Source organism: Leguminivora glycinivorella, chromosome 3 (genome assembly GCF_023078275.1).
Source record: "Leguminivora glycinivorella isolate SPB_JAAS2020 chromosome 3, LegGlyc_1.1, whole genome shotgun sequence".
NCBI lineage: Eukaryota > Metazoa > Arthropoda > Insecta > Lepidoptera > Tortricidae > Leguminivora > Leguminivora glycinivorella.
Genome location: NC_062973.1, coordinates 1,655,219 through 1,680,237, shown reverse-complemented (window position 1 = coordinate 1,680,237; position 25,019 = coordinate 1,655,219). Strand labels below are relative to the sequence as shown.

Sequence of the window (25,019 nt, the reverse complement as noted above, 5' to 3'; positions counted from 1 at the left end):
CGGCGAATAAGATACACTCCTGTTTTGTAGCATTGGGTAGGTCGTTAATGTAAAGCAGAAACAACAGTGGACCTAGTATACTTCCTTGCGGTACTCCTGTCGAGTTTTTTCTATAACATGACCTAAAAGTTGTTTTATTGTTACCAATTATTCTCGTAGTTTCCACACACTGCTGGCGGTTACTAAGATAACTATTAAGCCATTCATGAGCAATTCCTCTTATGCCATATTTCCATAATTTATTTAAAAGTATTTTATGATTTACGAAATCAAATGCTTTAGTCATAGCAGGCAGGGTCACTACCGACTGAGTCAGACCGGTCGTCATATTGTACATTTACCGTGGAGACGAACTAGGAGACTTGGGTCTAATTTGTAATATTCTTAGGTTTGCTGTCGTTATCGATGAGATGAGTATCGTCGAATTTCGTATACCTAGAATAGCATCAAAACGGTTTAAGACATACAGGAGGGGTCAATTCTCCATACAAACGCTCTCGACTATTTCCTCCCTGGTTTTTTGAAGATAGAGCAATGATTTTTTCAACACAGATTATTATTATTTTTATGTGTATCGGACCGTTTTTGATTTTTTTGATATTTTTAAAGACGCTAGAGCCAATCAAAAATTTCTAAAATCGGCCTTTTCCATTATAGCGCAAAAAAAGGTGTGATACTCAAGATTGGTAACAATTAGCCAAAAAAACTAAACGGTCTGACACAGATTATTTCATTGTTATTCAGATTCTCAAATTCCGTTCCGATTATTTATGTTTTGAAGGAGGAAACAGTCGAGAGCGGAACCTCGAATTAAATATTTTTTTTTCAATATCTTTTAACTGAGTTGTTCTTAATGGGCAATTTCTTTTTTGATAAATCTAATTAATAAAATAACACTAGTACATTTAACTAAAATTCCCAGATTGAAGGTGGGGGGGGGGGGGGGGGGGGGGGCTCCTTTCCATTTTAGCATTTTCGCTCCTGTAGCGTCTTAAGTTGCTAAACACAGGCTTTTGATTACCTTAGAAACAATAGTTATTTGTTATACAAGGGGGCAAAGTTGTATTTTAACGCCGAGTGTGGAATTGAAAAACGAGCAAGTGAAAGGATTCTATAGTTGAACCACGAGCGAAGCGAGTGGTTCGAGAATAGAATCCTGAACTTGCGAGTTTAATACATTTGCACCCGAGTGTAACACAAAACTTTTCCCCTCACTATAGCGAGGAAACTACAACGCAAAAAATGCGTTTATCACTGCTTCCAGTAGTTCCATAGGTGGTAAATCATCTTTATTACTAGATTCACCTACTTTTATCAATTTTAAAGCAGTTAATTTGACTTTATTCAAGGTCAAATTACTTTACCCACTAGTGGATAAAATGCGTTTTTACCCGCTGGTATTAAAGAACAAAACACGTGCTTCCGAGCTAGTGAGGGGAAAATGTGTTTATTATACCGTTTAAGGGCAATGATTGTTTTTTTCATTTTATAGACAATAAAATTATATGTTGAAAAATGTGTACTTTCGTTTGCTTTGATGTAGATCAATTGTACAGTTTTAAAGTACCTATAGGACCATTTTCAGAATTTGGGACACCCCAATTAGCGTAAGTTGTTAACAAAAATTAACTGGCGACATTACACGGAATATATTCCATAGCTTTATTTCATGAGACTATCGCTTTAACTGGCTGTAGCTGATATTTAGTAAAATTAACTAACAAAAATCTAGAAATATCATGTTGCTAGGAAGGGCAAAGACCTGTCTAGGCACCCCGGGTGGCCCACGCACTAGTTTTTAGAACAATACCCGAAGTACGGCTACTAATGTAATTATGTAGAGCAGTGTGGTCACGCACTGTTGTGCCCTAAGGCTAGCATGAATCTCCCTTTCAAATAATAACGTGTATTTAGTCGTCTAATCGGCCGGCTGTTATCAACTGGTTGTATGTTTTTGGCGATTTGAATATTTATTTGTTTTACAAGGGGGCAAAGGTTGTTGTTTAACCGCACGTGCCAATATTGATACTCGAGCGAGCGAAAGATTCCAATTTTGAACCGCGGGCGTGTCCAGTCCTCAACTGTGACTTTCTCCAGAAATTTCCTACCTCCATCAGTTAAACTGTGGAATGAACTGTCGACTACAGTATGTCCAGACCGATACATGACCTTCAAACCTTGAAGAGCGTACACCGACAACGCACCTAGGTCATTTGGATTTGGAAATTTTTATGTGGTTTCCACTCAGAATCGAATTTTAATTTCTCTTTCAATTCTAAATATTCTAATAGAAGATAAAAAAGTGTCCCAAGGTTTTTTTTCCATTTCCTTACCATTTTTTCATACATTTTGTATGGCGGTAACGGAATGGAAGGTTCGAAAAAATATATGGAAATCTTGGGACATTTTTTTTCTTCTATCAGGATCGAAAGACCTCGCGATTCTGAGTATTAATCGCGTAAAAAATACCCATGTTGCAAAAAAGTGGGGTGGACAACTTTGAAAAAAATGGCCCATATCTCCAACCCTTCTATTTCGGGTGCCGAGCGGCAGTGATTCCTTCCCATCAAGTGACCTGCCTGCTCCTTTGCCTGCTATTGCAAATAACAATCATTAAAAAAACTGATGGAACAGGCTCGGTTCAAAATGTCACTGAGTTCAAACGGAAAATTCAAAATTCAAAAGTAAAATAGGTATTCTATGTTTGTACTATTCCATCAATGAACCAAGTTAATTACATTTTCCCCTCACTAGCTCGGAAACACGTGTTTTGTCCTTTAATACCAGCGGGTAAAAACGCATTTTATCCACTAGTGGGTAAAGTAATTTGACCTTGAATAAAGTAAAATTAACTGCTTTAAAATTGATAAAAGTAGGTGAATCTAGTAATTAAGATAATTTACCACCTGTGGAACTACTGGAAGCAGTGGTAAACGCATTTTTTTCCGTTGTAGTTTCCTCGCTATAGTGAGGGGAAAAGTTTTGTGTTACACTCGGGTGCAAATGTATTTTACTTCTCGTGTGTTAAAAAACTCGCAAGTTCAGGAGTCTATTCTCGAACCACTCGCTTCGCTCGTGGTTCAACTATAGAATCCTTTCACTTGCTCGTTTTTCAATTCCACACTCGGCGTTAAAATACAACTTTGCCCCCTTGTATAACAAATAACTATTAATTGATAGACTAAAATAGAGGCCGATCTAGTTACTAATATTGATTTATAGTAACGAGGGTAACCTGTCAATTGTAGGAACAAGTACTGCTTGTTACTGTAATGTCCGTGGTGCAGTATCGATTGGACTATTGAAACCAATTTAGCTGAATAATATGTTGGTTTCAGTGCAGTAGGAACCTATATTAGGAATAATTATGGAAGAAGGTACGCGTCAGGCGTCTTCATACTAAAAAAATATTTACATAGCGAGCGATTTTTGATCGACTAGAGGCGATTCCGCGTCGATAGCTTTGGGGAAGCCCTGTCTCCGTTGAATGAGTATAAAAATGGTGTTAAAAAGGCCATGCATTTCCCTGATCTTCTCATACTGACAGAGTTAATTTTCATAACATTAGTGAGGATCTTGCTAAGGATAAGAACCCAAATCGTCGATGTAGCTCGGAAGGCGGCCAAGTTAAAATGGGACTGGGCTGGTCACGTCTGCCGAATGAGTTGTGGGTCAAACTCACTACAGTGTGGGTGCCCGAAAACTCTGATCGGGGATCGGGCAAACCCCGCCGGCGATGGTGGGATGAACTAGACTCCTTCTTGGAGGAATGGTCAGATATATTACTGGATAGAGATCAGTGGAGAAATTGGGGGAGGGTTTTGCATAGCAGTGCTGGGCTTCAAATAATAATAGCAAAGTTTCGAAAAGTACGTACACGACAATATTACGATTTTCACAACCTAGATGGTTGGAAGTCGTCCTGTGCCTGCACTTTTCTTTAGAAACTTCCTGCTCCCACTATTCTAATCTACATTTAATTTTTAACAAGCAGAAACGTCTGCTAACGATTCTAAACATTTTTATATTAAAGGAAAAATTGGAAAAAATTACGCTTCCGGCGGGACTTGAACCCGCATCCTTTTTGCAATCCGTGCAATGCTCTTAACCAATTGAGCTACGGAAGCCACGCCGGACATCGGACATCGCAAATCTTTCCATGCCTTCCCTTTATGTACACACGTCTTAGGGTGACGTCTAGCGCCATCTACCGACAAACTATTACGTCTTGTAACGTCACCCCAAGACGTGTGTACATAAAGGAAAGGCATGGAAAGATTTGCGATATCCGGCGTGGCTTCCGTAGCTCAATTGATTAAGAGCATTGCACGGATTGCAAAAAGGATGCGGGTTCAAGTCCCGCCGGAAGCGTAATTTTTTTCCAATTTTTCCTTTAATATAAAAATATTCTAATCTATTCTATCCAAACTTCAAGAAAAGAGTTTACTCCCATATTGCATGTTAAAGGCCGGGGACTCAACCCCGCTGGCTTTGCCGCAGGTGGTGACAGTATAATTATATGCTTATATCAGACGACTCGTCTATTCCTTATATCAAGGATGATTTATATAGGACTAGCTTTTTCCCGCGGCTTCGCTCTCGTTAGAAAGAGACAAAATGTATCCTATGTCACTCTCCATCCCTTCAATTATCTCCATTTAAAAAACCACGTCAATTCGTCGCCCCGTTTTACCGTGAAAGACGGACAAACAAACAGACACACACTTTCCCATTTATAATATTAGTATGGAACTATGGATTTACAATCTTCATACTAAGAATCGTACCTCGATTTTTTAGCGCCATCTATTAAATACTATCATAACTACACTGATGATGCCTACAATTTCTTTCAAAATGTATATTGACGTGATATCATGATATTAAAATAAAGAAGCATGACTCTTGTTCTTATAAAAAATAAAAACACGCAAGAATATTTGGGAAAATATGATTTTGGCCTCTTCCAGGCTGCGAAACAGCGCCATCTAGTTTTAAGCCTAAAAAAGCCCATACATTTCAGGGGTACGCTTGTTTGTATGGGCTTCGTCAGTCCCGTATTATATCGTTCTTGATAATAGTAAAAATTATTAGGAATTATTACAAGTTTAATTATGTCAGCGGTAACAAGACCACTAAAGCCACATGCCTCATAGCCGCAGATAGGCTCGGTAATGCGCGTCCCGCGGTGACCCGTGAAATTGAAGCAGCTCGAAACAATGCTAGGCAGGGCACCTACTCCTATAACTTGATGATTGATGATCTCTTGATTAGCTTTAGGTATACGTGATGCTTATGTTATATATTTGTGATACAAATGCTACCATTCTACTGACGACAGTAACAGAAAATGTGGTGGGTGTCGTAGAAGTCGACTGTAGGATATGGATTAAATTGTGGCGTAGACGAGAGGCTGACAACCTGTCACTGGAATGTCACATTTTCGTTTTATTTCAACCCCTTACTTGCCAAGAGTGACACTTAAACTTGAGTAGTTTCATGTTTTTATTTTAAATGCTAAATGGCGGCGCAATTGTCGTAATTTTCAAAATTGAGCCGAAATCTGTGGCGCAAATGGCGCAATTGGCAAATTACATATTTTACAAAATGGTACATTACGATACAAGTTCGGAAACGAGGATATTCGTTACAAGTGGCGATAAATTTAAATCGACACTAGTCACGAAATTTTTCTGCACACGTGTACCTATTGTACGACGTTTTCACTACATACATACGAGTAAATGGCTCTGGGAAGTTTCGACATAACAAGTAGGTAATGACCATTTTGCGCACTACTGCGGGAAAAAACACCATATGTACTGAACACACACATAGTTTCAGTACGTGTTGACTGACTGAAATAGCATGACACGTTTACGTTTCAGGTAAAAATGCGAAGGACAAGCTGTTGGCACTATATTTGTAGGTACGGTCAACCAATTTGAATCATAGACCACTCTAGAACCTTATCTTATTAACATAGTGTTCTATTTCACACAGAAATCACATTGACGTTTACTGTGCATAGGTTCTACAGTGGCCTAGAATTCAAATTCGTTGACTGTATGTTGATATAGACTTTGCTGTTATCAAATACGTAGGCGTTTTAATTTTACTAAAGAATACTTGAAAGATTGGTTGACAAATGAAAAGGCCGTGTAAAAACACAATTAATTTATTCCTTATTTTCTTGAAAACACATTCATGTAGGTAGTTTTACTTCACTTACATAATCCTAGGTAGTATCTTTGATTCAAAAAGCTTTATCCATGGCACTCACGCTAACTAAATGTATACAATCACATGATTTAGGTAACATTAAACAGGTAACAATTTAATTATTTTGTAAAAAAATATTTACATAATTACTTAACTAATGTCAACAAAAACAATTTCTATTTTGTTTTAAATCCGGCATCTCAGTGCCGTATAAAAATCGTAGTCAACTCAGCTAAGAATCTCTCTCTCTCACACTAAATTGGTCATAGTCATAGAATTGTTTGTGATAATTGTGACCAAAATTCATTCCTTTGTCATAACTCATAACTCATCGTACCCCCCTGGCGTCCCGTCTCGAGGTACAGTCAACCAATTGAAACCCTAGGCCACTATACAACCATGTCAAAATGACAAGCAGTAAGAGATCTCTTACAATCTGATTTATAACGTCACTGTGACATAGTTCCATTTTAGGGCCTAGGGTTCCAATTGGTTGACTGTACGTTCTAGAGTTGTGTGTGAATGTGAACTTGTGAAGATGAATTATGTGCAAAATCTGCTGTATGAAACTCTTTTATCAACATATCTTGGTATTACTAGTTTTTTGCTCACAGTCAGACTGTGTTTAAAGTATTAAACCATCATCGGCCGTTTGTCATAACTCATTGTACCCCTCATGGCGTCCCGTCTCGAGGTACGTCCGAGAGTTGTATTTTGTATGAAGAGGAACGGGGCGGGGGGAACGGACTGAGGAAGAAGCAGACTAGTAATTTCTCGAACAAAGTAGGTAGTAAGTTCTCTATTTAGAATAACAACTACAACGGCCTTTTCCTTTATCCCTTGGCCCTTGGCTTTGGCTTGGTTCTGCCTTTATTCCAACCATTTCTCACACTTTTTAGTTACAGTCAGTTTCTGTTTAAAACTTTCATCATAGCCCTCCTGGCGTGGCGTCCCCTCTCGAGGTACCTCCTAAAGTTGTTGTGTGAAGAGCATGTAAAGTCTTCCCTATCAAAATTGTTATCAACTTAGCTAAGAATCTAATCGTTTTGTTATTTTACACACTTTTTGGACATACCACTTCGTCCCTTTGTCATAACTCAGCGTGCCCCTCCTGGCGTCCCGTCTCGAGGTACGTCCGAGAGTTGTTGTGTGTGAAGATATCGAGGAACGGGGCTGCCCTGATCAGACAGCGCATGGAGCACGGCAGCAATTTCTGAACAAAGTAGTAAGTATAGATAGAACCTATTTAGAATAACTACAACGAAGTAGTTGGTTTTACCATTGTCCCGACGATTTGTCACACTTTTTAGTCGTATTTGTTTAAAACTTTCGTCCAGGCGTCCCCCCTCGAGATACATCCTAGAGTTTTTGTGGGTGAATATGTATCAATGTCTGCCCTATAAGAATCTAATTGTAATGTTCTTTCTTACACTTTTTGGTCATAGTCATAGAGTTCGTTTGTGTTTAAAACATCCCTTTGTCATAACTCATCGTACCCCTCCTGGCGTCCGTCTCAAGGTACGTCCGAGAGTTGTTGTGCGTGAAGAGGAAGGGTGCTTCCCTGGAGGGACAGCGGAAAGAGCGAAGAAGTACAGGTTCTGCGTCATCGGTTTTGTTACCGACGGGCTCTAGCAGGTTGTTCCAGAGGAGGTTGGCCGCTGGAAAATAAATAGGGGGAGTATTAAGGTTTCTTCAGGTGATTGGATGGAAAATTTGGGTGATTACCAATTTTAAGATGACACTCTGCGAAAGTCTTTACGGTTACCTTAGACAATTTGGATAAAAACAGCTTTGAAGTACTTACAATGCAATGGTATAAAAACGAAAAAAAAAAAAAAAACTTACAATTGTAGGAGTTTTACCTCCTTCCTTAAAATATCTTGCTACATGCAACAAACTCTGACGAAGTTCTTGACCAATGTTCGGGGCACTTAGCTATGCTCCTGTTGCTATATTGTAAATAGCTGAATGATGGAGAAACTCACAGTGCTTCAGTACCATCACATTGTCCAAGTACTTACTTATCTCGTGACAGCTTACCTTGATAATGGCGCTTCTGCGAGTGGTGGTAGTAGTCATGTGTTATCCTACTGCTGATGAATGATCAGTGGTAGGTGACGGCGTGTTGAACAGACGCATGAAGGGTTGGATGCCTACGGTGAATACTGGCATACGTTTACTGACTACAGCAACTAGAATTTTTGTAAGAAGTGAAGCAGTCATGAGTGATGTAACACTGGTGGATAAGTAATGGTAGATTTGGCGAGACCACGGTGTGTTGAACATGATGAAGGGTTGAATCAGCACTGTGAAGATTGGCATATGGCATAATTTTACTGGCTACAACCACCTTACCTAGAGCGTGTCCCTTCTGCGAGAAGTGGAAACAGTCATGAGTGATGTAAGACTGATGGATTACCAGTGGTAGGTCTGGCGAGGGAGAACACGGTGCGTTGAACAGGCGCATAAAGTTTTGAATAATAGTGTGAAGACTGGCATAATTGCACGACTACAACGACCTGAGAGTTACCTAGAGCGTGTCCTTTTTGCGAAAAGTGGAAGCAGTCATGAGTATGTATGACTGGTGGATCACTAATGGCAAATTTAGCGAGGATGGCCAGGGCGCGTTGAAGCCGCATGAAGAGTTGAATTACCACTGTGAAGCCTGCCCTGATTGTACTTATACAGATTAGGACCAAGGTGAAAAATTTCATCTAGATCAATCTTATTGATTTAAACTAACTTTCTGTGAAAATTAAAACGGGTCACTGACTGATGGTAGATCTGGGGACATAATGGTCCGAAACGTGAAAATATAAAACGAAGTTTTACATTAAGTCCCTCTAATTTAGACTACAATAATCATGTTACCTAGAGCATGTCCTTTTGGTGAGAAGTCGAAGCAGTCATGAGTTACAGAGAACCTCTGTGTCATGAGTGATGTAAGACTGGTGGATGACCAGAGGTAGATTTGGCGAAGTTGCCCACGGTGCGTTGAAGCCGCAAGATGTGTTGAATCACCTCTGTTAAGACTGGCATGATTTTACTGAAAGACTACAGCTGCAGGGTTAGCACATGATTGCCGCGAGAGTATGTCGCCGCGAGATAGACTACCCGTCCTTATGTCATTAATACAGTTAAAAGAAGACGTGTCATCTATCTCGCGGCGACATACTCCCGCGGCAATCATGTGCTAAGGCCTACTGGAGTATTGTTACCTAGAGCATGTCCCTTCTGCGAGAAGTGGAAGCAGTCATGAGTGATGTATGACTGGTGGATGACCAGTGGTAGATTTGGCGAAGGTGGCCATGGCGCGTTGAAGAGTCTCATGAAGGGCTGGATGACTACGGTGAAGTCGGGACGGGTGTCGTAGCGACCGCTTTCCACCTGGAAGCAGAACACATGGGAATCAGCACTGTCTTGTACATATATAGTATTTCTTAGGTTTTTCTTATTTACCTACTGATGGCCAAGCAAGGTGTGTATATCTTTTTTTTCTGTTCTACTGAGCCGGGAAGCGGTAATTTTAACGCAATGGCCTGACAGTTAACGCTTCGCGATGAAATTGCAATTACAATTAGTGGACAAAAAATTATTTTTTCCTATCACTATGTCATTCACGGGTCACATTTTCGCATATCGCAGATCTAAAACTTAACGAACTGTTTCATAATTTAATGTGTTTAATGATCAACTAGTACACCGATTTATGGCTCATAAAAGTAGGTTTCTGTAAGATTATTGTCGAGACATACCTATTTATAAAACAGCAATTTGCTAACTCAGGTACTTTCGACACGATAATATTCTAAGCTGTAGCCCAATCCCCAGTTTCCTTACTATTCGAGTCACGGACCACAAATTCGCATATCACAGATCTGCAAACATGACCACACGAACTATTTCATCATAAAGTTTACATCATTTAGAAGTAAGTATACCTTATATTTTAGGCTAGTAAAGCATGTTCGTAAACATTCTTGTTATTCATTCAAGGTCTTGCTCTTGAGTACCTGTCTTCACTCTTCTCTAAATACCATACATATTTGAATACTTGCTTAATTGCTTAAGTTGTTTTTTTTTGTATAAGATAGGTATGTGACATTATTGGGCACTTAAACACAGTTGTAATATATTTTTTCTACTCCCGTACTGTTATTCGTGAGTTACAAGGTCGTGCATAGAACTTTAAAACCCTACATAAAAGATGTCAGGACAAGTCTATCTAGTCTATACCCTGAAAACATTTAGTAGCAGTAGCACGATATAGCTGTTACAGTTCAGTAAATACATTGCTACCAACTTAACAAACCAATTCACAGAGTAGAGACTCCTTCGTTTTCTGCTGCGTTCATTGGCGACGCGTCGAATCGCATTCAAATGTATGAGAACTCGATTCAACTCGGCTCGATTCGTCTTAGTGGCCAGGCTTCAAAGAACCATACCATAAATTTATTTTTAACAAGCAGAAACGTCTGCTAACGATTCTAAACATTTTTATATTAAAGGAAAAAATGGAAAAATTTACGCTTCCGGCGGGACTTGAACCCGCATCATTTGCAATCCGTGCAAGGCTCTTAACCAATTGAGCTACGGAAGCCACGCCGGACATCGCAAATCTTTCCATGCCTTTCCTTATGTACACACGTCTTGGGGTAATCAAGATGTAATAGTCTGTCGGTAGATGGCGCTAGACGTCACCCCAAGACGTGTGTACATAAGGAAAGGCATGGAAAGATTTGCGATGTCCGGCGTGGCTTTCGTAGCTCAATTGGTTAAGAGCCTTGCACGGATTGCAAATGATGCGGGTTCAAGTCCCGCCGGAAGCGTAAATTTTTCCATTTTTTCCTTTAATATAAAAAAACCATACCATAGACAGTTTTATTTTCATGTTTGCACTCAAACTGCATATTCAAAATGGTAGACGGTCCACTAGATAACTAAGATGACTGAAAGTAGGTATTTGTTGAATTTATAGTTTTCTTTCAAAATAAGTGCTTGGTCGTAGAAAAAGTATTGTATGCAACGGTGTTTAACTGAGTCAAAAAATGCTCGTGGCGTCTTTATTAACAATTTTCGGCTTCGCCTCAAATTGTTACCCACGCCACTCACCTTTTTTGACCTCTTTTAACCACCAGTTGCATAAAATACTATTAACAAAGCGCAGTACCTGTAGTGTTCAAGAATTAAGTTTTTTCCTTTACTTTTCTTTAAGCGACACGGTGGTTGAACTGGTTGAGCGAACGAACACGCCTGGACGCCAAGAAACTGTTAGGTACAGTTTGGCGATTATTTGTAACTTTCAGACTTTAAGGTTTTTCTTTTTTCAATAAATTAAAAAAAAAAAAGATTTAGATTCACCTCGAAACATCAGTGCATGAGACTGTTACATAGACATACCAACATGGCTTCAGCTCGCTGTTACAGCCTAGTCATGGCGACCAGAGCCCGCAGCTCCTCTCTTCCTCGGTGGAAGCAGGTACAGAATAGCGGGTGCATGAGAGAGACAGATAATACCAGCTAAGCCTGTGCGAGTGAGACGGCTATTACATACCAGCATAGACTCCGCTCGTTGGTATAATCTCGTCATAGCGACCAGAGCTCTCAGTTCTCCTCCTCCTCGGTGGAAGCATGTGCAGAACAGTGGGTGCATCAGCCTGCACATGGCGGGCCGGCGCACGCGCACCGACACTGATACATCTGGAAAAAACAAGTGAACAATCAGCAATACGCTTTGTTTGCATTGCATACAAACTTCTTTGAAAAAGAGACCCCTCTATTCTCAGTACGTCAGAATTCATAATAATGGATCTGTGGCAAAATGGCTAATCAGTAAAGCACTCTGTGTGCGTAGCTGAATGCACTAACGCTCACGATAATATTTATTTCGCAGCTATCGTTCTATTTATCGCTCTTGCGTATTGGCGCGACAGAGCCAGACTACATTTCTGCGGCGTTTCGGTGGCGTTTCGCCTCGCAGAAATGCCATTCGACTACGGGGTCAGGTCGCAGAATAGCTCAAGTGAATGTTGATCAAGAAATGTCCTTGACAGACGTTGGTGTTATCAGCTTCAGCATGCAAAGCTGTTGGAAGAAGGTGCCGAGGAATGTGGTGACACTGGTAACTAATTCCCAGTGTGTACAGATACTAAGTTGACTATAGTCCTCGGCAGATTAGCATGCAAGTAGTCCAACGCTCGTGCCAACTTCTTGGCAGGTGCCAGCGGTGACCACTCTATAGGTGACGGCAGGAGGCTGAACAGAGATCGTTCCCCAGGAAGGTGACTACTTGAATAGCTTCCAATGGTACCTAAACTTAGATATACCGGTACTAAGTTGACTAAAATCCTCGGTAGATTGGCGTGAAGGTAATCCAACGCTCGTGTCAGCTTCTTGGCTGAGCTAGTGGTGACCACTCTATAGGCGACAAACAGGAAGCTGAACAAAGATCGTTCCCCAAGAATATGGTGACAAACTTCTAATGGCGATGTGTGAACTTACCTAAAACAGGTACTAAGTTGACTATAGTTCTAGGCAGATTAGCATGCAAGTAGTCCAGCGCCCGTGCCAGCTTCTTAGCATGTGCCAGCGGCGACCACTCTATAGGTGACAGACAAGAGGCTGAGCACAGATCGTTGGCTCCCAGGAATATGGTGACTAGCTTCCAGTGCTGGGCGACGTCGATGTCCGGGGCCGCGAACATGCGAGCCACCAGTATCTGAAAAATAGAAATTGTAGGCATTTTGAGTAGAAAATTGCAGTAGCTATAAGGCGGGGAAGGCCAAAGGCCGAGCTCTGCGTAGGACCGAAGGCCCGGAGCGTGCCTGAGAGAGGCTGGCACGTGAGCTCAAGGGCCGCAAGGGCCGCAGGCCGAACCCACGCGGTCAAGTTACCCTCCCCAAGTGTCTTTCTTAATAATCAAAGCGGCGCCGGCGGGCCGAAAGCCCGAAGCGGGGCTTCGAAACCCTGCAAGGCCAAAGGCCGAGCTCCGCGTAGGGCCAAAAGCCCGGGGCGTCCCTGAGAGGCACACTGGCGGAAGGGGAAGGTGGAGCTTAAACACGACCCAATAGTAACAGTGTCTTGAGAAGCTCACGTCAGAGTCGGGCCTACGGCGGACACTGGGTTTAGAGCACTGGTTTTGAACATTGTTTAAAGCTATTTAGGACCAGTTCTTTACGAAACCGGTATTAACAGATCCAACAATTAACAAACACAAATTCATTAACCGATGTGTCTTTGTCAATGCAACATTGTTGCGGTTTCGCAAGCGATTAGCAACTAGGCACGTTAACCCAAATGGACTGACTTTATGAATCACTGAATGAAAACTACGAAAACTAGTTACGATGATCGGACCGTCTCGCATGTGCGCGTGCGCACCTAAATCACCTTTGCCATTCGGCGGAATGCAAACTTTAAGATAATGTTAATAGTAGGCATATACATTCTAGTTATGTATTGCATATTTCAGTGTCAAAAATAATGTGTATTGTATAACAAAGACATTCATTCCATTTATTCATCAAAATGTAATACAGCATTACCGTTCAACATCAAGAAAATGTAAAACTTAGGGCTTGTTTTCCGGAATTAAAAAAAAATCCAGAATTAAAGTCGAATTGCAAGTCCTAATGACACTAAAATAAGATAAATTAAAAAACAAAAAAGAACTAAAGTTAAACAATCAAACTATTAAACAACTGGGGAATAAATTGCACCACCTTTAAATATGCTTTGATTGCCTCAAAATTCAAAACGTATGGTTGATTAGATGAATATTCAAATCCACCCATAAACACATATCAAGAAAGTGTCAAATAAAAAAACTAGGGAACAAATCAAATTATTTTTCCCCTCACTAGCTCGGAAACACGTGTTTTGTCCTTTAATACCAGCGGGTAAAAACGCATTTTATCCACTAGTGGATAAAGTAATTTGACCTTGAATATAGTCATTTTTTCTGCTTTAAAATTGATAAAAGTGAGTGAATCTAGTGATGACGATGATTTTTACCACCTGTGGAACTACTGGAAGCAGTGATAAACGCGTTTTTTGCGTTGTACTTTCCTCGCTATAGTGAGGGGAAAAGTTTTGTGTTACACTCGGGTGCAAATGTATTTTACTTCTCGTGTGTTAAAAAACTCGCAAGTTCAGGATTCTATCCTCGAACCACTCGCTTCGCTCGTGGTTCAACTATAGAATCCTTTCACTTGCTCGTTTTTCAATTCCACACTCGGCGTTAAAATACAACTTTGCAACCTTGTATAACAAATAACTATTATTAAATATTTTTTGATTTGTTCTTTTTCAAGTAGTCACACTATTCATATAGGAGGCGCAAGCACAATTTGCTCGCCCTTAGAGTTGGCCAAAAAGGCGCCTAGCCTTATCAGAGATAACATACACTAGAGAAATTTCGTCGGGTACACGGCGGGCGGGTGGTCTAGTGGTAATGACGTGAAGACCCGGGTTCGATTCCCGACTCAGTCACCAGTGGGCCTTGTCGTTTTTTTTCTTTCGTGTATGATATTAATTTAAATTTATAATCAAACTAAAGTTGAACATTATGTGACACTAACATATCAGATCCATATCATATTTAAAGTTTCAATGACGTCGAATATTTATAACGTGGTTGACATGACATGACATGAGTGTAATACAATCTTTGAATTATGAATTAAGTTCACCTATTTAACATTCATCAATCTACGCTATATTTACTTAATGTTACACAAACATTTACAAATAAGTCAATACGGCCACCAAGTGGATGAACTGCATTATTTTATTCAAATAAGCACGTTACATTATTTACACTATTACAAATCTACATTTCGTAAACGTTTTCATCACTTGCAAAAATTACTAACATTTGACATCAAATTTGACATTGCTTACAAACGTCCCATACAATAAGATCACAAAAGTGTTTAGTCGAATAGTGTGGTCGGCAAATGGTCGTGCGAATTTTATGCATTTCGTGAGGCCTACATACTACAATGAGCTAAGTAATGGTACGTAATGGGTTCTTTTGTGACTAAACCATAATATTGAGACGACAAACGAATGCAATGTCCTAATATTTCGATGTTTTCTGAATAGTTTATTTTGAGTGTCGCAAACTGATTCGGGTTCTATATATTTTGATCCCTGATCAAAATAACGGCCGAACTGCGGGAAGAGCAACTCACATCACAAATTTTAGAAATTAGACTTACACTATTTCAGTTGGAGACATAAATGATCTTTTCGACCTCGGCTGTACCTATTTTGTTTAGATGCGCCTTCTTATTTGCCAGTGACAAAATACTACATACCTAAGTTTCCCACGAAGAACCTGTTGTGTTGGTTGCCGGTTGCCGGTTGCTTACGAGCCAATCTTCCAATACCGGTCGAGTAAACACTTCTCAACCCTGGAGATGTTCTTCACTCTGAAGATGTTTAGATTTAGGAGCCTTCTGAAAGACCAAAGATCTACATACCCACCCAGGCCTGCTTTAAAGCGTCCTGGCCCCGTAGCCGAATGGCATTTCTCCGACGCCAAACGAAAACGAAACGTAGTCCGGCTCTGTCGCGCCAATACGCAAGAGCGATAGGGATAGATATCTACTAGCGTTTCGTTTCGTGAGCGTTTGTGCCATTCGGCTACGCACCCTGGTCTGAAGCGACAGGAAAAGCCACATTCATAGGAGCGTTCCGTGCGAGCCATTCACTAGTACCGGTAGAGTAGTCCCTTCAGCCCTGGATTATACATAATCTGAGGATGTTCAGATTTAGGAGCCTTCTGAAAGACCAAAGCTTATCTGTAAGTACCTTGGCCTGTTTGAGCGCGTCCTCGTCTGAAGCCACAGGAAAGGCGATTCATGCGAGTGTTCCTTGCAAGCCACTCGTCCCTACTCGCCCCCTCTCGCTCCCACTCGCTCCCACTCGCCCCCACTCGCCCCCACTCGCCCCCACTCGCCCCCACTCGCCCCCACTCGCTCCCGGTAAAGTAGCCCCTCAACCCTGGACTATACATACACTTTGAGGATCTTTAATTTTGGAAGCCTTCTGAAACTGTTCTGGAAGATCAACTTTGTTAGTAATGTAAGTACCATACCTTGGCCTGTTTTAAAGCATCCTGGTCTGAAGCCACAGGAAAGGCCACGTTCATGCGAGCGTTCCGCGCGAGCCACTCGCCAGTCCCGGTCGAGTAGCCGCGGAGCCCCGGGTTGTACACCTTGAGGATGTTTGGCAGGGTTAGATACTCGCGCCAGGTGCCTTCGCCTCCTGGAAGTTGAAGAAATTGATGGAATTGAAGAATATATATAGCAGTTATTTTCTATGTATATATTGTATATTGAATAAAGATTTATTATTTTAAGAAAATTGGGATTTTCATTTGTTTTTAATTACCTATATTTAATTTGTTTAATTTCAGTAACCTAAGCTTTAGAAATTCCAAAAAATTCCCCAAAGCCAGCTATCCCTTCGTTACGCCATTTTTTTTGACAAGAGCATTATTATCTTTAAAAGAGTACAATTGTTTGTATTTTTTCACTTTATCATTAAAAGAAACCACCAGTAAGTTAAGACAAAGAAGTTTTTATAATAGTTCAAAAGCTGCCGTAGTCGATGGCATTTAAAAATTCATGCGAATCTTAAAAAAACGCCGCGAAAGGTATGCAATGTGCGTAGTTCCGAATACACAAACGATCACGAAACGCTCATGATAATATAAATCTTTTTTAAGAGCTATCAATTTTTATCGTCTGCGTATTGGCGCGACAGAGCCAGATTACATTTGCCGTAGTCGAATTCAATGGCGTTTCTTTCGACGAGAAATGCCATTCGAAACGCTACGCGAAAGGTAATCGCTCTGTCGCGCCAATACGCAAGAGCGATAGTGATAGATACATATCTACGAGTGTTTCGTGAGCGTTTGTGCCATTCGGCTACGTACCCTGATATGTATCGTCGGAACTTCGGAAGAATTGACTTACACAACATTACCTTTTACCTAGGCTAGGCTAATATTAGACTGGCTAAATATTACTTACATTTCGTAATGAATCCTAAACGGTGTCCTTGTCTAACACATATCATTAACTTTTGTTTCTTTCTCCGTCTACTTGACCTTGCCATTAATGCTAATTTTTATTTACAACATCTGACGTTTAGTGCCTTTTAGGATGCACATATTACACATGCACTATTGCAAAGTTCTGAGTGCTGACATATGCAAGGACAGTTATTTCAATTAGACTTGACTTACTTTTTTGTAAGTAAGTGAAGGTTGCTAACAATGCTAGCCTGCTGTGTTAATCACACTATGATTTTGAAAAACTGCGGGGCCGTTCTGGATGAGATTAGACCAGGACCGGGATAAGTGTACGCGAAGGGAGGTCTGTAATGCTCAGCAGTGGGCGAATAATGGCTGAAATGATGATGATGATGGTTTTGAAAAAAAGTGTAAGTTACCGTTTTTTCTTTAACGTTATAGTTAGGTCGGCCATTTTTTTTTCAAAGTTGTCCACCCCACTTTGTTTGTAACATGGTTATTTTTTACGCGATTCATACTCAGAATCGCGAGGTCTTTCGATCCTGATAGGAGAAAAAAAATGTCCTAAGATTTCCATACATTTTTCAGAACTTCCATTTCGTTACCGCCATACAAAATATAAATATAAATAAATAAATAAATATAAATAAATATATTTTTTTTCCTAGCCTATAATTGTGTCATTGTGTCCCACTGCTGGGCAAAGGCCTCCCCTTTCTTCCGCCACTCATCACGATTTGCCGCCTGCTCCGGCCAGTCGCCGCAAAATGCGTCGAGGTCATCCCGCCATCTTTTCTTTGGCCTACCTCTGCCCCGGCTAATCTGCGGTGTCCAGTCGGTAGCCAATTTGGCCCACCGATCTGGATGCATTCGGCAGACATGTCCTGCCCAATCCCACTTGAGCCTTGCAGACTTAACACCCACATCTACAATACCAGTTCAAAAACAGGCAGTGCAAAGATATCGATCGACGCATCGAGAACGCCTGGAAGAACTTCTGGTCCATGAAGACGCTAATGAAGAGCAACCTTCCACTGACACTAAAGCGCAAACTCGTCGACATGTGTATCCTGCCTGTCCTAACATACGGCGCCCAAACTTGGTCATTGACGGAAGCCCAAAAGTCCCGACTCAAGATTTGCCAGCGAGCAATGGAGCGCAGCATACTCGGAGTCCGCAGAACCGATCAGGTTAGGAACACCGAACTGCGCTCCAAATAAATAAATATAAATAAATAAATACAAATATTTGGGACACCTTACACAGATCAACTTAGCCCCAAACTAAGCAAAGCTACGTAGTATGGGTGCTAAGCGACGATATACATAGTACTTAAATAGATAAATACATACTTATATACTTACATAGAAAACATCCATGACTCAGGAACAAATATCTGTGCTCATCATCACAAAATAAATGCACTTACCGGTATTCGAACCCAGGACCGCAGCTTAGCAGGGTCACTACCAACTGAGCCAGACTGGTCGTCTATTCTGAAAATAATTCCATAGGCGTATGGACGGCACTGAATGTTACAGAGTCGTCAAAATTCACACGATTCAATTCAACCCATCCACAGTACAAAGTTGCATAAACTCCATTTGTAGCCGGTCAACGATTGCCCGGCAATCACGACTGTCCCAGGGCGACGTTTACAGGTTAAAGTTGCTATTTGACTCGCTGTTGATGTGCCATAATGAGAGGTGAGAGGTATACCGGATAAAGGAATATCTAACGCACTTTGTTGTTTTGAAAAGTGTTGGACTGTTGGTATGACGAGTCTTTTATGAAGGCACAATATACGGTAATTAATGGACAACCTTTTAACCAAGTAACCAAGAGGGCACTTTATACTGGTCCAGAAAATCGACTTTAAGGTTTAATAAAAGTCGCCTGGTTTTCGAGATTTCACACTTTTTTAAATTTTAATACTACCTATAATTTTAAAAAGTGTGAAAATAGAGGTAGAGGTAAGTTTTTATTTTAGATACTTACCTGAAACATTTCTTATCTACTGATACATATTGTATTTTTGTTTGAAAACCATATGTTTGTTATTCCGTCTAAAAAGTTAATAGAGTTAGTTGTTTCGAGATGTAGGTACAGTCTCCAAATATCGACTCAAGTCTTTCTAAAATTCAAACTCAGAACCGAGCGCGTTCCAACTCCAGTTTTGAACTACTTAGGCACTGGTCCCACCGCGAGCTAGTAAGCTATGAGCTATCGGCTATAAAAACGAACAAAAGATAATCACTCCCGTGCTAATAAAAGAGACACGGCGATTTTGATAGCTCATCGCTGGGCGAGTAACTATAAACATCGCTGTATCTCTTTTATTTACACGGGAGTGATTATCTTTTGTTCGTTTTTATAGCCGATAGCTCATAGTTTACTTACATTCGGTGTCGTCATCTTACACCGCGTATATACACGGTGTAAGATGACGACACCGAATAATTTTAACAGCGTATTCCTTATCATATTAGAAGAGTAAAATGTCATATAAACTTTTCTGGATTTCGTCTACTTTCAGAGTTGTAAGCATTTAAAAAAATAACAATTATACTTATTATTTGTGAGAACAAAAAGCTGTTTTGATGGTGATGATGGCGTTATCGGACATAATCTATCTTCGTTAATAGATATCAAAAACTAACCAGTAACTTGTTGCAAAAAAGTACTTTTTTAGAAAAAAATGTATTTTTTTATTATAAGTCCCAGTTTCAAAAATATCATTTTTTTTGTGAAAATACACCCAAAAAACAAAAAAAATTACACACTTTTTTTGGCGAAATTTGCTTGACGTCATGACGTCATGTAACATTTTCTCTTTATTTTGCCCCAGAAATGCGTAGTTAAAATCTTTCGGTTTCCTCATGTTACACCGTGTCTACAATATTTACATCTCAAATGGCATCTCAACATTCTCAACTCAAGCCAAGTTTTAGTATTTGACGCTCTGATAACTGCAAAAATGCCAATTAGGTGATTAAGATGCGCAAAATAGAGGCCTAACAATTAAAGATGCTGAATACAGCGTTGCATCGGATAGGTATTGCATATTATGTCCGTTTTTGGATAACTTCTAAATATTTAGTCTAACAATATTGCCACGTTTTGCTAACACAAAAAAGTAATTATGTGAATTGTGACTGATATTTGAAATACCCGATTTCATTTCAAGATTCCAGATTTTGTAAGATTTTCAGTTCATGGTATACCCGCAAGTAACCAAAACAGAATACAATAATTAACTATCCATAGCAAATTCCGAAATATTTGCGAACTTGAGACGATTCAAAACTGATTCCAAGAACTACTCGTAATATTCAAAGTCGCCGGGCATTACAAAAAGGTTCCCCGTTCCATTCTGATTTGAATTATTAATTAAGACAGTGAGTCATGACACCCTGTAAGGGCACACAATAATACCTACTTATTCTATAATAATTTAGTCCATGCATGTTACACATAATCATAATTATTAATTATTAGTATTTATAAATAATTTATGTACATTAAAAATATTTTTAACGGTTTTTTTACACATAAATGGTTATTATCAATCGTTATTGTATTTTTTACTTACTTTACTTACGTTATTATGACATGTGTATGTGGCTAAAGAATATAAAAGATAAAGATAAATAGTTATTTGTTTTACAAGGGGGCAAAGTAGTTGTTTAACCGCACGTGCCAACACCTGAGCAAGCGAAAGATTCCAATATTGAACCGCGAGCGTAGCGAGTGGTTCAAAAAGTGGAATCTTGAGCGTTGCGAGGGTATCAAGGCACGAAGGTTAAACTAACTTTGCCACCGAGTGAAACACAAAATTTTTCACCACACCAACACGAACAAAATACTGACTATAAAACATCAAAATAAATCAAATCCATCAATTTATTCAATATTTATGATTCAAAATCATCATTTATAGGTAAAATCTAGCAGCCAGATTAAGACATCGTGTTAAAATTTGTATGAAATTACTTTGCCCCCTTGTGGATAAAATGCAATTTTGCTATCTGTTTTCGAATAGCAAAGAAAGCCTTTACCAGTTGGTGTGGTGAAAAGATATTTTATTGAGTCAATAAAGGTGATTATTCTACTTACAATTTTAACATTTTACTATGGTACAAAACCAAAAGATAAGTGTCATCTGATCCCCGTGCTAGTGTGAACTGTATTACGGTGAAATGTGAAAATAATAATAATAAAAATATATATATATATATATAGCAATGAATATAATAATACCTGCACACCAGGAAACCCCTCTGTACTCCACGAATGCTCCGAGGGCGAACTCTTCGAGGGCCCCGCTCCCGGCCACTAGCGAGTCTCCTGTAAAACAAACGTACCAAGAAACATCCAAATTACTTAAGATCTCATCATCTTAATACATTACAGTCGCTTACTTTAAAAAAAAAATTTAGAACACTTTAGCATTGTAAGGCGTATAGAAAAGCATTGTGCTAACACAAGAGATGAATTGGCAGAAGATTCATCTCTTGTGTATGTCCTCACAAGTCAAAGAGTCTTGGTAAAAGAACAATGAGCTGGAAGTACATATATACCTAAAGCAGCTATCGCATCGATGTCACCACATCGGAGTCTGCTTACTCTTACCAAAGAATCTTGGCAGAAGAACGGAATGCTGGCTGGTATAGTGATGCTCTTGTCAAAAGCCAAAGAGTCTTGGCAGAAGAACGGAATGCTGGCTGGTATAGTGATGCTCTTGTCAAAATCCAAAGAGTCTTGGCAGAAGAACGGAATGCTGGCTGGTATAGTGATGCTCTTGTCAAAAGCCAAAGAGTCTTGGCAGAAGAACGGAATGCTATTTGACGCGTGATTGACTAGTGATTGTCGCTAAATATCAGTAATTATGCCTATACAAATAACTCGCATTTACTGATGTATGGAGTTACAACTCTTCCCTTATTTATTCCTCTATGCAGAACATTATAAAGTCTTGTCAGAACCTTATGCTGGTGGTACTGACCTAAAGCAGCCACCACATCGATATCGCCAGGCCTTAGCCGGTGTACCGACGTCGGTGTCTGTTTACTCTTGCCAAAAGCCAAAGAGTCTTGGCAGAAGAACGGAGTGCTGGCTGGTATGGTGCGCTGGCGGCGTACGTGGGACTTCCGCGGCGGGTAGCGGAGCGTCCACTGGAAAGAAATAAGAGAAGATTAATAAGGAAAACCAGAGGATCTTACTTAACTAAATCTGACACTAGTAAGTGCGTTTTCACATTATCCGATCCGATATCGAATGTAGAAAGAATTTCAAAGGCAAAACCAAAGGCGGCCTAAATTATATGGGGTATATAAATAAACTAGCAAACGTTTACAAAAAATAAGATTTTCATTTGGATCCGTAGGTTTCTTTGTAGGTACCTACATCTGTCCGCGATTACTTCGATTAAGGTAAAGCGGGGCAATTCTCGACTGGGGGGCCATTGTAACTGATCTATTTGCTGTACGGTCAGCCAAGAAAGTGGTTTACCACTTTTCGACTCTATTGATCGAAAAGTGGTAAACCACTTTTTTGGCTGACTGTAGTACTTACACATATTACTATTGTTTTAAAAGAAATTCTTGCAATGATTGTAGAATTGTTACACAGCGACCACAGCGTAGGTAGTAGGTACGAATATGTTTGTATTTTACCTATATAAATATTTATACTGGGGAAACTTCATACAACCCACATAGCCAGTATCTCGACGCTATTGTCGGTAGGGTAAAAAGTACTTCCTTGCATTATCGCTTACAATTTTTTCCATTTTGCTTATACTTATTGCAAACGTAAACATATAAAAGGCAAGCAAACAACGATCTTCTTACAGCACATTGAATGTAATAATTATTACGGATGCAGGATACTCGCCGATGCCTACTTACTAATCCCTTCGCACTGAGCCACCTGCATTTTACACTGCCTAGATATCGATTGCCGACCGATTAGTCCGACCCCAATCCCTATTCTTATCCCCGTCCCTATCTCTATCCTTGTCCCCGTCCCCGTCCCATCCCTGTCCCCGTCCCTCCCCTATCCCTGTCCCCGTCCCTCCCCTCCCATTGCACAACAACAGGGGAGAAAATTTCTTTTCCACCTCATTAGATTTTAAAATCGTTGTATTTATCGTGTTCAGTGAAACGAAATAAACCATAAAAACGATACCCATATTGTGTTTTTGACTTTACCCCCTTTGCATCCCTTTAGGGGTCAAATTTTCAAAAAACCTGAAACATGTATTTAGTCATGTCTTTAGGAATCCTCCTATGAAGTTTCGAATAAAATAGTCAAACTAATCTTGTTTCCCCATACAAACTTTGAACCCCCATTTCACCCTTTTAAGAGGAGAATTTTGAATAATCCTTTCTTAGTGCTCCTCTACGCCATATAAGGAACCTATGTGCCAAATTTGAAATCTCTAGGACCAGCGGTTTCGGCTGTGTTGATATATTATGTCAGTTAGTCAGTCAGTCAGTTTCTTCTTTTATATATTTTTTGATATTTAAACCCCATTGAACTACAACAGGGGAGAAGGTATTTCACTTCCGCCTCGTTAGATTTTAAAAACGTTGTATTTATCGTGATCAGCGACCCAATAAACCGTAAAAACGATACCCATATTAGTTTTTTGACTTTATCACCCCCTTTTCACCCTTTTAGGGGTTAAATTTTCAAAAAACCTGAAACACGTATTCAGTCATATGTCTTAAGGAATCTTCCTGTGAAGTTTCGAATAAAATAGTCAAACTAATCTTGTTTCCCCATACAAACTTTGAACCCCCATTTGACCCCCTTAGGAGGTGAATTTTGGAAAATCCTTTCTTAGTGCTCCTCTACACAATATAAGGAACCTACGTGCCAAATTTGATATCTCTAGGACCAGCGGCTTCGGCTGTGCGTTGATATGTTAGTCAGTCAGTCAATATCTTCTTTTATATATTTTTTTGATATTGAAACCCCATTGCACCACAACAGGGGAGAAGGTATTTCACTTCCGCCTCATTAGATTTTAAAAACGTTGTATTTATCGTGATCAGCGACCCGATAAACCATAAAAACGATACCCATATTGATTTTTTGACTTTATCACCCCCTTTTCACCCTTTTAGGGGTTAAATTTTCAAAAAACCTGAAACACGTATTCAGTCATATGTCTTAAGGAATTTTCCTGTGAAGTTTCGAATAAAATAGTCAAACTAATCTTGTTTCCCCATACAAACTTTCCTTATCCTTTCTTAGTGCTCCTCTACACTATATAAGGAACCTACGTGCCAAATTTGAAATCTCTAGAACCAGTGGTTTCGGCTGTGCGTTGATATGTCAGTCAGTCAGTCAGTCAGTCAGTCAGTCAGTCAGCTTCTTCTTTTATATATTTAGAAGATAAATATTGGGGACACCTTACACAGATCAACTTAGCCCCAAAGCAAAGCTTGTACTATGGGCGCTAAGCGACGATATACATACTTAAATAGATTAATACATACTTATATACATAGAAAACATCCATGACTCAGGAACAAATATCTGTGCTCATCACACAAGTATATACACAATACTTTATTACTTTAGGAATAGTCGATTTGCGTTGTTTTTTCTGTATCATCGTCTATTATATATTCACACGCAAATTCTGTAACTAAGACACAGCGATAAAAACTAACATCCGTGAGTTCATGGAAGTTTTCCCTAGAGCACAGAGACAACTCAAGTTTCTTGATTGCGTGACCAT

At 39.8% G+C, this 25,019-nt stretch overlaps 1 protein-coding gene across 1 annotated transcript in view; it reads right to left on the bottom strand.

Annotated features, from left to right (window-relative positions):
- Positions 1–6,162: 6,162 nt before the first annotated feature.
- Positions 6,163–25,019, bottom strand: part of LOC125224873 (phospholipase B1, membrane-associated-like) — a 57,624-nt gene continuing 38,767 nt past the window's right edge. The window contains exons 2-8 of the mRNA XM_048128375.1: positions 22,272–22,440; positions 21,527–21,613; positions 16,325–16,494; positions 12,724–12,940; positions 11,777–11,922; positions 9,441–9,609; positions 6,163–7,880 (exon numbers count right to left, since the gene is read on the bottom strand). Of these exons, the coding sequence (XP_047984332.1) occupies positions 7,687–7,880; positions 9,441–9,609; positions 11,777–11,922; positions 12,724–12,940; positions 16,325–16,494; positions 21,527–21,613; positions 22,272–22,440 (1,152 nt within the window). The 3' untranslated portion in view covers positions 6,163–7,686. The remainder of the gene's footprint in view (positions 7,881–9,440; positions 9,610–11,776; positions 11,923–12,723; positions 12,941–16,324; positions 16,495–21,526; positions 21,614–22,271; positions 22,441–25,019) is intronic.